The following is a 13,167-nucleotide window of genomic DNA, read 5'->3' as shown; positions in this document are numbered from 1 at the left end:
CCATGCATGTGCTTGTCCCGGAGTGCCTCGAGACCTTTGATCATGTTGATCGTGGTTTGATAGCCGTCATTTACAGAAAGCATCAGCTTCTGTACGATGAAATAACGAATGTTTGCCCAAGACATGATGTAGCTATACATTTCGTGCATCGTGTGGTAGAAGCCGATGGAGTCATTCAAAATAACATGTTGTTATTTTATTTATACAGTTATTTATAGTAACAAATTAGTTGTAGTTTCTTTAGTCGTCGTGGATGACATAACGACTGAGGTGGGATTAGAGCTGCCTGCCCGGGCGGTTTGTAAAGAAATCAAGTCATAGAAACGTTGCAGTCATATAATTTCAACAATTATTTGATAAAACACGGCATCGAAGATCGATCAGCTTGAATTGTCAAAGATTAAATAACACATATAGTTGACTCCTACTGCATGTGCAGGATGCATTAAGGGTAAGAAGTAGTACATATATATATATATATATATATATATATATATACACACACACAGTAAACTACGGTTATAACGAACACGCTTATAACGAACTGACTGATATAACGAACTTATTTATTAGTCCCGGCCATTTGTTGTATATATGCTGTATATATGCTTACAACGAACTACGGTTATAACGAACTAAAATAAGTGGTTCCTTTGAGTTCGTTATAACCGTGGTTTACTGTATATCAATTATATAATTGACCGATCGTGTGGTATATACCTTCCTGTATAAATACGCTTGTAAATAGGTTGTACATACAGCCAGCCAGACAATTAAGTGTACTGTCACCTCAGATATAATCCAAGTCAAATAAAGTAAGATAAGATTTGATAAACAAAACTGAAACACTCCACGTGGCGTTATGAGAGACTTCTAAAACGATCGATAATAAAAGACATGCAAGATAAACAATCTTAAAATATTTTTTGGGTAAAAATACCTAAGATATAAGGTATCGTTAAGGAAATCAAGACATATCAGATTACAAGGTTTGCACACATTTAATATAAAACACTTTCTCTGCATCTGTAACACACACAAAAACATCCCAGCATTCGACATATTTTTTAAACAGATACTACCTAAATTCGATATGTAAAGGACAGTTTATCACACCTGCAATTCATCTTCAGAGAAAACGTATGTTGTTTCTGCTAGTGGGGTGTTGCTATAACGACCAGTTTCAACATAGATATAGGCGACTCGATATGTGGACACAGATAACGCTCTTCTATTGGATCTAGGAATGGCATTCGTGATATATTATTCTGTTTCCAACGTACACCTCAGTGCGTTATATATACAAGCAGATTGTCTACAAAACGATGAACGATCCATGACAGAAGACACGGTATGTTAATTAAATGACCATTCAAAGTGTGAAACACGTATTCAAATCATTAGAGCGAAGTTTGTCTCTGCACTGCGTCACAGATCGATCAGCTCCAATACGAATATAGATATCTATATACGGCTTTGATCAGCTGAATATGTTTACAACAAAAAACAAATGAGACTCTTCTTAGATAAAACATTAGCGCGTCAAGTATTTCCGACAAACATGTTTATTATAAGGTGAGGTGAAATCGGGTTTAACGTCGCGTCCAAGATTATTGCACTTACATAGCGACTGCATGCACGTGTGTGTGTGTGTGTGTAGCTGCTTGTACTAGTCCGGACTGATGCCGATTTATAGTGCTGAGATGACATGCTGCAGTTTAACATGAATAGCCCACTCAGACACAGTATACTGACTCCGAGCCGACCAGTCCTTGCTTTAGTCCCTTAATGCCGAGCGCCAGACAGGGTAACAACAAGTACCATCTTTTAACGTCTTTTGGTATGACGCGGCCGGGAATCGAACCCCGGACCTTCCGCTCTCCGGGCGGACGCTCTACCACTAGACCACGGAGGCGGTCTGTTTATTATAAAGCAACAAGATCGCCACATACCAATCTCGTGCATTAGCGTAAGCGAGAACTGAGACGTGACTTTAATGATGTTGACCATATATATACAGTCTATTACACTTAACTCCTGTACTGGATACATTAAGGTAAAGAAGTGGTATATTTGACGGGTCGCGTATTTTTTATACCTTCCTGTTAAATATATGCGTGGAAACAAGTTGTACCTAACATTCAGGGAGATACAAATTATATTTTCAGGAGGGGGGAGGGGCTTTTGGTTTGAGATTTGCAATTTATTTCCTTGTTGTTTAGGAGCTCAGTTATTTTTCAAAACATAAACAGGTTCATTCATTCGACACATCGAAGTCAACTCAACCCAGCAACTTTGCTGACTTTAATACTTTAGGGGTTTTAAGCAACTCAAACCCAAATATAAATCCTGTTATGCCAGTCCACGTGGCAATGTACAGGGCCATGTAAAATCATGGACAATTAACATGAATAAATTATGTCCCCAAAAAATAAAAAATAAATAAATACTTTAGGGGTCACTTAATCACAAATGCTTGACCGCAATCAAGTTTGAAGAAGGGAATAGCGTAAAACAGACAATAACAAACGACAGGAGAAACTGTCCCCCAAACTTCTGCAGGAGTGGATCACTCTGACTGGGGTTAAAACGGGTCCCCAGTGTTTGAAGCGTTGCGCACTTTCAACGATCGGGTCTGCGCCCAGTGGTTTGTTGAGGGTCTTCCTTCTTGCCCAGCACCTATTCTAACCCCACTTGTCAGTACCTTAAAATAACCTCATGAGAATATTAGGACTTACGAAATAGATGAAAAGACTGTCATTATGTTGCATGGGTTTAAGTAGCCACATCAATAATTCAACAAGTATAACCACATTAGGTTAATCGATCCCAAATGCGCGGACCGATGTTCATGATATTAATCACTGGATTGTCTGGTCCAGACTCGATTATTTACAGACCGCCGTCATAAAGCTGGAATATTGCTGAGTGCGGCGTTAAACAACAAACAAACCAACATTAGGTTAAGTTGATGCATGTCATCGTATCCTAATTGCGTGGGTCGATGCTCATGATGTCAATCACTGGATTGTCTGGTCCTTACTCGATTATTTACAGACCGCCGTCATAAAGCTGGAATATTGCTGAGTGCTGCGTTAAACAACAAACAAACAAAACATCAGGTTAAATAATTTAGCATTTGGAAACCGGTTGATGGAGTAAACCAAATGTCTATACATGTCTTAATGATGCATCTTTAGTGAACATGTAATCTCATAATCGGGTCTTTCCAAAGAAAATGGCGTCACTTGGGAAAACATGTTTTATGAAAAGCACATTCATTTTTTTATGTTGATTCTACTTCTCAAGTTGTAAGTTATTATTCACAGTTTGTTTTACTTTAAACACATTTTTTCTATTTATTTTATTACACAAAACAATTTAGAAATATGTATATTATAAAATTTGTGACGCATTCACCTTGGAGTAAGTCAGTTGGGTTTAACGCCGCTTTTAAAAGTATTCCAGTTATATCACGGCATGGGAGGAAAGCCCGAAGTGATGCAGGTCTCAGACGTTTACCACTTCGGTGAAACCCACGAGCACGGGTATGGTGCTGACAAACATAGAAACATAATCGAGGCGAACCGGGATTCGAACCAATCATAGGTCTCTGGCGTGCCCAAGGGACGCAACTCTGCACAGCGAATCGCCATTCACCTTGGAGTGTCCTTTGGTGAGTATATAATCTAGCACTACACAAGCAAACTTTAAATAACCAGAATGCACATTATAGCAGAACCAATTATGAGGTTTATTCAAACTAAGATTTACATGGTAAAGACATCTGATGTTGATTTCTAATGTTCTTCGCTTTTTATATAAATTAATATCATGCAAATTTCGCTTGAGAGTATTTTTTTATAAACGTTAATTAACATAGGTTACAATAATTATGCCAAAACAAATATTTGCGCATGTGTCAATATTCCAACTTTGGGGAGAGTCGCCCAATCTTGTTCTTGCTGTAGAGGTGAGAGTGTACGTGGGAGGTGCCTCTCTGCGATGTAACAATGTCAACTTTCTGCAAACATGCCATGTTTATGACAAATTCATATACCTCTGATAATATTTAGTAAAAACCTGGAAATTTGAGAAAACGCAGTATTCTTGTAAGAAGCTGAGGTGAGAACTTTCGTGATGAAATAGTTATTAAATCTATACGGGTCGAAAATAAAACAATATATAATCCTATTGTATCTGAGTAGATCCATCATTAACTTCAAACATCTTTATTTATTTGATCTTAATTATACAGGGGGAGGGATAATCATATTAGGACTGGTCCATTACCAGAACAGGTAAATTTCATGTTTTGACAAGCCATCGCTACTCCACTGTCTAACAACTGGGGTATCGGAGTGAGTATGGCTTTACGCCGCTTTTAGCCATAATACCAGCAATATCACGGCGGGGGACACCAGAAATGGGCTAATGGGGGTTATAGTAAACAGTTTATTTGAATCATGAAAATACGAGTTGGGGACAAGTGATACGTGTAGAAATATTGCCAATAATGACAACATTTTATTTCAGCTAGCTCTTTATTTAGATAAAATGTTTAAACTTAGAAATCCAAAGCCAATATTAACTGAAGTCAAATATTATCCAACCATCTGTACTATTGGCCTCATGGCCAGACTATACGAAATAAATTCTGTTCTATCCTGTTCTGTTCCTTTCACCTTCTTCAATCTCCCGTACCATCCTTCCAGGTTGTTACTGTGCGGCGTCTCATGGTGGTTACAAGCTGATGGGGGGCGGTCGGGTAGCCTAGTGGTTAAAGCGTTCGCTCGTCACGCCGAAGACCCGGGTTCGATTCCCGACATGGGTACAATGTGTGAAGCCCATCTCTGGTGTCCCCCGCCGTGATATTGCTGGAATATTGCTAAAATCGGCGTAAAACCATACTCACTCACTCACTCCAAGCTGATGGTCACCTTCAGCCCAGCAGCTGGTGGTGTAGTCAGCAACAACAAAAAACATCTGCACACAAGTATTTACCACGTAGACATTTAAAAATATTTGCTGATCTCAAATCAAGCATACTAAAAGTACTCACGGAAATGGAAAAAAACTGTTTTTTTCGATCTCAGATTTTAAATAAATGCAGTTAATATAAAAAAATATATAAATATTCAAACAACTCAATTAGTACTAATTGGGCCTTGGCACAAATACAGCGTATCAAAGGTTTTTTATGTCTTTTTACAAGTAAAAGTGTGTAAAAATATGAACAAAACAGACTATTGTGAAACTGAGCATAACCAGGTGTTAGTAGATCAAGGTGAATGTCCATGACCTATGACACCTTGACGACAGGTGAAAACAGGTGCTTGAAACCCATGTGCATGTGATTTGTCAGTGGTTAGTGATTTGTGAGTGGCATTGTGGGATAGTGAATCATCGTCAAAATATCAGAACGTAAAAGTAACATATTCCTTTCTCAAACAACAAATTACATGTCATTATTATTATGTACATAAACATAGCTGTTATTTTTATTGTTGTTTTGATCACTTTTTTGCAGGCTAATTTGCATAATGCCTAAAGCCTGTTTCTGCCATGTCAATTTGGACTTAGTTTTATTTTTGAATGTCGAAAGTGCCTACAAATTACCACCTGTAAAGTACATTTTGTATTGAGCACTGAGATAAAACTAGCAACAGTTGTTTTGTTATTTCGTATTTACATCTACGTAATGCTTTGTGTCGATTATTAAATCCAGCAAAACAGGTTTTTTTTCATTTCAATGAATACTTTTAGACTATACAGTACATGACGTGACAGAGAAGAATTTGAATTTCCCGCCCCCATGTAAAGACGCTTGCGGACCACGTGATCACCGGATGTTGATCGGCGTTGATGGAGGTCGCCATGTTGTGTGGTTGAGTTGCACATGTTTTACCAAATTCAGTTCTTGTTAGGGTATTATCTCAAAACCTGAGATGATGGCGGGACAAATTGCACATTCTGGTTTTAATTCACCGTTAGGATAACTATTTAAAATAAATATATATCTATCCATACGTCTATTTGTACTTTTTGGCTAGGTGGTTGTTGTCTTCCTTTCTCTGAAAACTCGCCGAGTCATTTTTGAATTATTGTGAGCTAACTTGTTCTCTGTAAAGACCGTGAATCCGAGGGTTGATGATGGCGCATCTAGGAGCCCTACCACCAGAGGTAAGATTTATCTGAAGACTTATTCTGGTTTTATTTGTCCAACTGAAAGAAATTCTCTGAAGTATTAGAATACTTTGGCTTCATGTTATAACCAGTCTCATTGCAACAGAAAAGCAGTGAATCATAATGTATGTTTGTGATTTGGTTAATTTTTATTAACATGTTAATTTGTTAAAATTAAATTCATCCAGTTAACCTAATTGTTCCCTGTCAGTGTCAAGGTTGGTGGGATATTTATGGACATTCCTCGTTCCTCCCGTCTTTCTAACATATAGGCCCTAGAGGGTGCAGTGGCGGCACAGTTTTCTAAGTGCTGCAATTCCCTGTGCCATGGACGTGCCAGAAACATTTGATTGTGGATTTGAATCCCAATTTGCCCCGATTATGTTTCTAGGTTTGTCAGCACCATACGCACATCCTGGGTTTCACCAAAGATGTAAACATTGTGAGACCTGCATCCCTCCGTGCTCTCCTCCCACATAAGCTGCGAGGCAGTAATAAAACTGGAATACTGTTCAAAGCTGTGTTAAACATGTTAAACCAAACTCACTCAACATCAAGAACATTGCTGGTCTACTATGAAGCACCCTCATACTACAGGGTTTGTCAAAGACCACTGTACAAATACCAGGAATCATTAATTAGGACCTTTAATTTTGGAGCTGAGATGTTTTGACTAACTTTGAAAAAAAATAACCCTTGAAAAGTCAGTGACCTAATTTGGTTGAATCGGGAGAATTTTCTAAAAAAGCTGAAATTGATAGAGCATTTCGGACTTACCTAATTTATGATATAAAAAAACCTCAATATCTGTGAGCAGTAGTTGATACCTGTGAGTATTGAGTTAGTGGCACTGGTCTTATTGGTTACCTGTACAGAATTGTACTTATTGTATTTGACGTAATAAGCGCCCAGGGCGCTCTCAAAATTAGAAATAGGGGGCTTAGAATATAATTTTGGTGAAAGAGTTATGGTAACCATGTCATCCTGATGAACTGGTCAGTTTGTACATGCAGAGACCTGTATGTAATGACTTGTCTTACCATGCTCACCGGTACTTAAGTACTAAACATGTGCATGCAAGCAAAAAAATAACAATTAACAAAACGTAACATTGAAAAGTTTATGTGAGTAGGTAGGCCTATGGTAGTCCTGCACCATGACCGTGGAATATATTTATTTTATGAAAAAAACATAATCTAGAAATGCATACAAAAGCAAGTCTAGCCAGCTCAAGCTAGCTCTATCCAAATCAGCATAGGGAATTTTATTTTTATTTTTAGAGTCAAGAACATGTAACAAACCATGATTTAAACATGGAACATAAAGTAAGCATGGTAAGAGAAGTTCATTTTTTGTATAAAGCCTGTGAAAACACCATTTTGAAAATACGTAGACCAATTTGTTTTACAATACTACGATAATCATAGCACTGAATGCAGGATCACAGATTGTTGGCCACTTGAGATTCACAACTAACACTCAGGCCCTACTATCTATTTGAATGAAGAGAAGCCTTATCAGAATTATGTAAGAAATATCTTGTGTATAGCTACCAAGTTGGACAAATGAGGTATAAATGCAGTAACTATTGTCGTAACAGCAGGGGAAGACTTCCGCCTGTATCCCCCTAAAAAGTATACATAATTAAAACGATTGATCGGCATTGCATACCTATAAAACTTTCGGAGGGGCGGAAGTCTTTCCAATTGCAGTTCTCATTGGAATCGACACACAGCCGATATTGGAACTGACAGCACCGGCAACCCAAAACACATCCGGTCATATCCCTTAAATTCTGACGTACAACAACAACACTTACTGTCTCCACAACGCACAAAACATGGTTGGACCCGTGAAGATTCCGGGTTAGAATAGGTCTTCAGCAACCCATGCCTGCCGTAAAAGGCGACTAACGGGATCGGGTGGTCAGGCTCGCTGACTTGGTTGATGCATGTCATCGATCCCAATTGCGCGGATCAGTGCTCCCAATTGCGCGGATCAGTGCTCATGATGTCAATCACTGGATTGTCTGGTCCAGACTCGATTATTTACAGACCGCCGTCATATAGCTGGAATATTGCTGAATGGGGCGTTAAACAACAAACAAACAAACAAAACATGGCTGACAGTAGCCAGAGAAGAGAAACAGTGAAGTGTTTTAATCAATGCTTGTTTCCAGAGAATGTAATTCTAATTAAGAAGTTAATGCACATTGAATGCAAATTATAATTCCCCTTCGATATAGATTATTCATATTCACCAAAAATGTATTTTGTATGCATTATCAATGTATTTTAAATGAGTTGAATTGAAAGCGTATTAGTCCTTGAGCTAGATAAATTACTCCACCCATAATTTCATACACTGTTTAAATCTTTGAGCTAGATCTGTTATTTGCCCAATAATTGTTGATATAATACGGCTAATTCAAAATTCTCTCTGTCAATGTTAAGGTAAGGAAATCCGTCTGTGTCTGATTGGCACTTAAACAATAATATTAATTTATATGTATTTTATTAACTTATACCATTACTAGATCCTGATGTGAGTGTTTTGGCTACCACACAGTTGCCAAGATTGCTGGGATGTGGTGGGCGGATGTGTGAGACATCTTCAGCGTGTTCGGAAACCGTACCTGACTGAGCCCTAGGCCTACCATGCAGTGACACAAGAAACATTTCTCCCACTTTAGATAACAAATTTTTATGCATATACCATTTTCGACGTAATAAGCGCCCTGCTCTAATAGGTGCTCACGGTGATATTTGCTTATATATTGGCTAGTGAACAATCCCAAATAAGCACTCTTTCCAATTGATCTATGTATACAAGACTTATTTATTCGCATAAAATACGCACTTGTGTGTTATATGCACCCTTAATTATGGGGAATTTAGTTCTGGAAAAATATATCTGTCGTACATAAACATTTCAGGCTGTCAGCATAAACCACGAAATTTATCTTTCAACTCTTTTTTTTCAACCAAAATAATATTTTAATAAGAGCCCCCTATTCTTAATTTTGTGAGCGCCCTGGGTGTTTATTACGTCGAATACGGTACTAGTTACTCATTTTACCTTGCCATTAAATGATGAGTTAAATTGATTGCTTAATGTTACTACATTTGAACTGGTTAATGAGCGATAACCGCTTCTGATTTTGGGGCTGCTTCACTTCAAATAGGAATATTTTCTAGGACTATAGATAGACCCTCAAAAGATTGCTGCTTGAGTACTATTTATACCTATCACTGTGTTAGAGCAACAACTGTTACACAGATGTGATGAAATAGATATACCGTAATCACAGGCCACAAAAATCAGCAAAGTTTGTCATAATGTGGCACAGATTTGTCGGCCACTCAAAAACGCCATTACTTGGCTATGTTGATCAAATACTAGTAGCCCTTGTCCCGTCAGGTATTTCCACATCGACAACATCCATGTTTAATGTTTCTCTTTGTATTCAGACTGGAATATCCAGGCCTGGCTTATTTCAACAGCTGTATTTTGCAGGCCATGGCCATGGTTGATTTTATTGTGATGTTGCAAAACTGGATCCATTTATCTTTGAAATTTGTTATTTCCCGATAATTTTGTACTACAAGTACATTTGATGTCAACAATAATGACATGAAAACAAAAATTGTTCATTTATTGTGTCTCAAGGAGTCACACCCCCACCCCGCCAACCTAACGATGGACTACCATAACGATTACAAGAAATGTGTGTCCACATTCTGAAAGCATCACCGCACTGAGTATGTTCGCAAGAAAAAAGTCCATTGTTAAAGATACATTTTAGTGCTGGTAGAAGGGAGATAAATCTGTTCTGTTGTAACATTTATTGGTGTTTCATCAACGATGAACCACCTGAAAACTTAATACTATAGAGATTATTTCCAAAGTCGGCTGGTCAGACTCGCTGACTTGGTTGATGCATGTCATCGATCCCAATTGCGTGGATCGATGCTCATGATATTAATCACTGGATTGTCTGGGCCAGACTCAATTATTTACAGACCGCCGTCATATAGCTGGAATATTGCTGAGTGCGGTGTTAGACAACAAACCAACCAACCAACCCTTCTACAGACCAAAACATTACTTTTCGACAGTCTGTTGGCTAAAAGTACAGGCTATGCTTTATGCATTAAGAAATTACAAATAACCATTTCAAGGCATTGAACTGAAATTTTGCAGAGTTTCTGAATTATTTCGTAAGAGATTTATCTTTAAGATTATAAGAGCATGTAGCAAGAGTTGTGGTCCTTTTATTCTGAAGTCTTGACATTATCCTGGCATATCCTTATTTGGCTAAAGGTTAAAAGTAGTAAAAAAAGTTGAAAAATTGTTTTCTTCTCACAGATTATGTTTAAGTATTTGATATGGTTAGTTTTGGTCTGCAAGTTGTGATAGTGAGCTTACATTTTGCTGCTCTTTGTGACATATGTATCTATGTAACTGACAATATCCATCATTAAAATTTAACATCACAATTTAACGTGATGACTAAAGACTAGTAGTGTTTACTCAATGTGGATCAAACATTTCAAGTCACGGTACTGTTTGACTTTGAACTGATAAATATTGACACAGGGACAAAGGTTGTAATGACACCAACATTTGGTCCCAGTTCTGCATCAATTTTCAGTAAAATTTCCCAAATTGGAATTTAAATTTCCATCAAATGATTGTTAAAATTTCGTATTCGAAATAAATAAATTCCCAATTCTTCAGAATATATAAAAATAAGAACATTTTTAAAAAAATGAATTTTTGAACACTTTCCTGAATATTCCCACCAATTTCCCAGTCAAGTTTGGAAAACTTAATAAATCATTGTTAAATAAGAACTTTAAAAAATCCCATTTTTAAACAGAATAAAAAAAATTTCCCATTAGCCTGGCAAGGACACCTAGTTTTAAAATCCTGGATAAATCTGTGTGTTTTTATTTTAATTGGCGTTGATGTTTCAGGAGCAAGGCTACATTGCCGACAAGATCGTGAAGGCCGAGCGGAGGATCAAAGCCTACCCATCAGATACTGAGGCCTGGAGTATTCTCATCAGAGATGCGCAGGTACAGCATGTTAACAAGTTTCATTGCATTTGCTCGTCATGCTGAAGGCCCTGGTTAAATTCCCTTCAAGTCAATTTCTGGTGTCGCACTTCCTGACTTTAGACCAGTGAAGATTCCGGGGTAGAATAGGTCTTCAGCAACCCATGGTTGCTGTAAACGGTGACTATGCTTGTCGTAAAAGGCGACTAACGGGATCGGGTGGTCAGGCTCGCTGACTTGGTTGATGAATGTCATCGATCCCAATTGCATGGATCGATGCTCATGATATTAATCACTGGATTGTCTGGTCCAGACTCGATTATTTACAGACCGCCATCATATAGCTGGAATATTGCTGAGTGCGGCGTTAAACAAAAACCCACCCAACCAACCAACTTCCTGACTTTACTTGAATATTTCTAAAGGCAACTCATGAGTGGCTTGTCTTGAGGGAACAAGGTGGCACAGTCCTCGTTGGTCTCTCAGATATGAGTACACCAGTGCAGTGTGCTGTATAGCTGTAATGTTTTTAAACTCGACTATATGATTGATTGGAATAGAATTGTGATGGAATGCATATACAAGTATCAACATTGCATCCATGTAGGAATATCTTTTCCCGAACTTTCAGGTTTGAAATGAAAGCGCAAAACACCAAAGAACCACATGTTTTTCACATTTTTTAACAGTTGCTTCTTGGTTAGAATTGGTCTTCAGCAACCCCTGCTTGTAGTAAAGAAGAGGCAACTAACGGGATCGGGTGGTCAGGCTCGCTGATTTGCTTGATGCATGCCATCCCAATCGATGATCATAATGCTAATCACTGGATTGTCTGGTCCAGACTCAGTTTTTGACAGGCCGCCCCCAGTCATATAGCTGGAATATTGCTTGTGCAACATTTACAAACAAACAGTTGCCAACCATGAGTTTTAAATTCATGAGAACCTATGTATTGTTTTTAAAGTTTTAGACCACTTTTAGAAATGCAGCGTAACCCCTTTAATCAGGATGGTGACATTCCTAAAAAGTTTGTCTTGGTTTCCAAATTTCCAGATTAATGAATAACACATACATTATTAATAATGACCTTACATGTAGATGGAGATTGCTAGCAGTCAGTATTCTAAAGATGCCACCATCTTTATTTCTGTACCATTCCGATTGAAAATGTAAAACCATCTTTTAGCTGCATGAACCATCATACATGTATTTGAAATTATCATATGCATATGATTATTAATAAATGACTTTCAACACGTGCAAGAGATTCATTCAATTTCTTGTTTGTTATTTTAGATGAAAAAGATTGAAGATGCGAGGGTTGTCTACGAACGTCTGGTGGAACAGTTTCCAAATGCTGGGAAGTACTGGAAAATCTATATAGAGCAAGAGGTTATTAAGTTTATACCTTATAATTATTGTGATACAGTAGATACAAGGACATTATCCTCAAGGCAGACATTTCCGGGGCTATTTTCTCACATAAGCGTTTCAGATTACTTACAATACTTCTGTGTGAAGTGACCCATTACTTATAAAAACCAAGGGCCATTACGATCATATTTAATTAAAATTAGGTATTTTACTCTGATATGATATGATACCCCTGAAGATAGGACAACCTTTCCATAACTTATCAGCCAATCAGTGTCAAGGCTTCTAAATTCTCAGTCAGTCAACAAAGCATTCAGAGGAAGACCAACTTGAACAGCCTGTCAGTATTAGAGGTTGTACCGTGGTATCCGCACCCAATATGGAGTACCAATGATGGACTGTTGGTGTTCTGTGGGTTTAATTTTTAAAATCAATTTTTTTTTAATCATGGCGGTAAAGAAACTAAGCTGACTGGCTCAAGGACCCACACTTCCTTCCTTAGATGGAGCTTTCCAGTTGCCACTTTTGAGGGAGGGTTGTCAGATCT

General features: G+C 37.9%; 1 protein-coding gene across 1 annotated transcript in view; it reads left to right on the top strand.

Moving 5' to 3' along the window:
* The first annotated feature begins 5,839 nt into the window (after positions 1-5,839).
* Positions 5,840-13,167, top strand: part of LOC124145256 (cleavage stimulation factor subunit 3-like) — a 53,367-nt gene continuing 46,039 nt past the window's right edge. The window contains exons 1-3 of the mRNA XM_048383616.1: positions 5,840-6,183; positions 11,166-11,267; positions 12,543-12,638. Coding sequence (XP_048239573.1) covers positions 6,151-6,183; positions 11,166-11,267; positions 12,543-12,638 — 231 coding nt within the window. The 5' untranslated portion in view covers positions 5,840-6,150. The remainder of the gene's footprint in view (positions 6,184-11,165; positions 11,268-12,542; positions 12,639-13,167) is intronic.

The sequence above is a fragment of the Haliotis rufescens genome, unplaced genomic scaffold (assembly GCF_023055435.1).
Source record: "Haliotis rufescens isolate VD_foot unplaced genomic scaffold, xgHalRufe1.0.p SCAF_5, whole genome shotgun sequence".
Classification (NCBI taxonomy): domain Eukaryota; kingdom Metazoa; phylum Mollusca; class Gastropoda; order Lepetellida; family Haliotidae; genus Haliotis; species Haliotis rufescens.
Note: the sequence above shows the minus strand (reverse complement) of the source record. Positions and strands in the feature narration are given on the sequence as shown.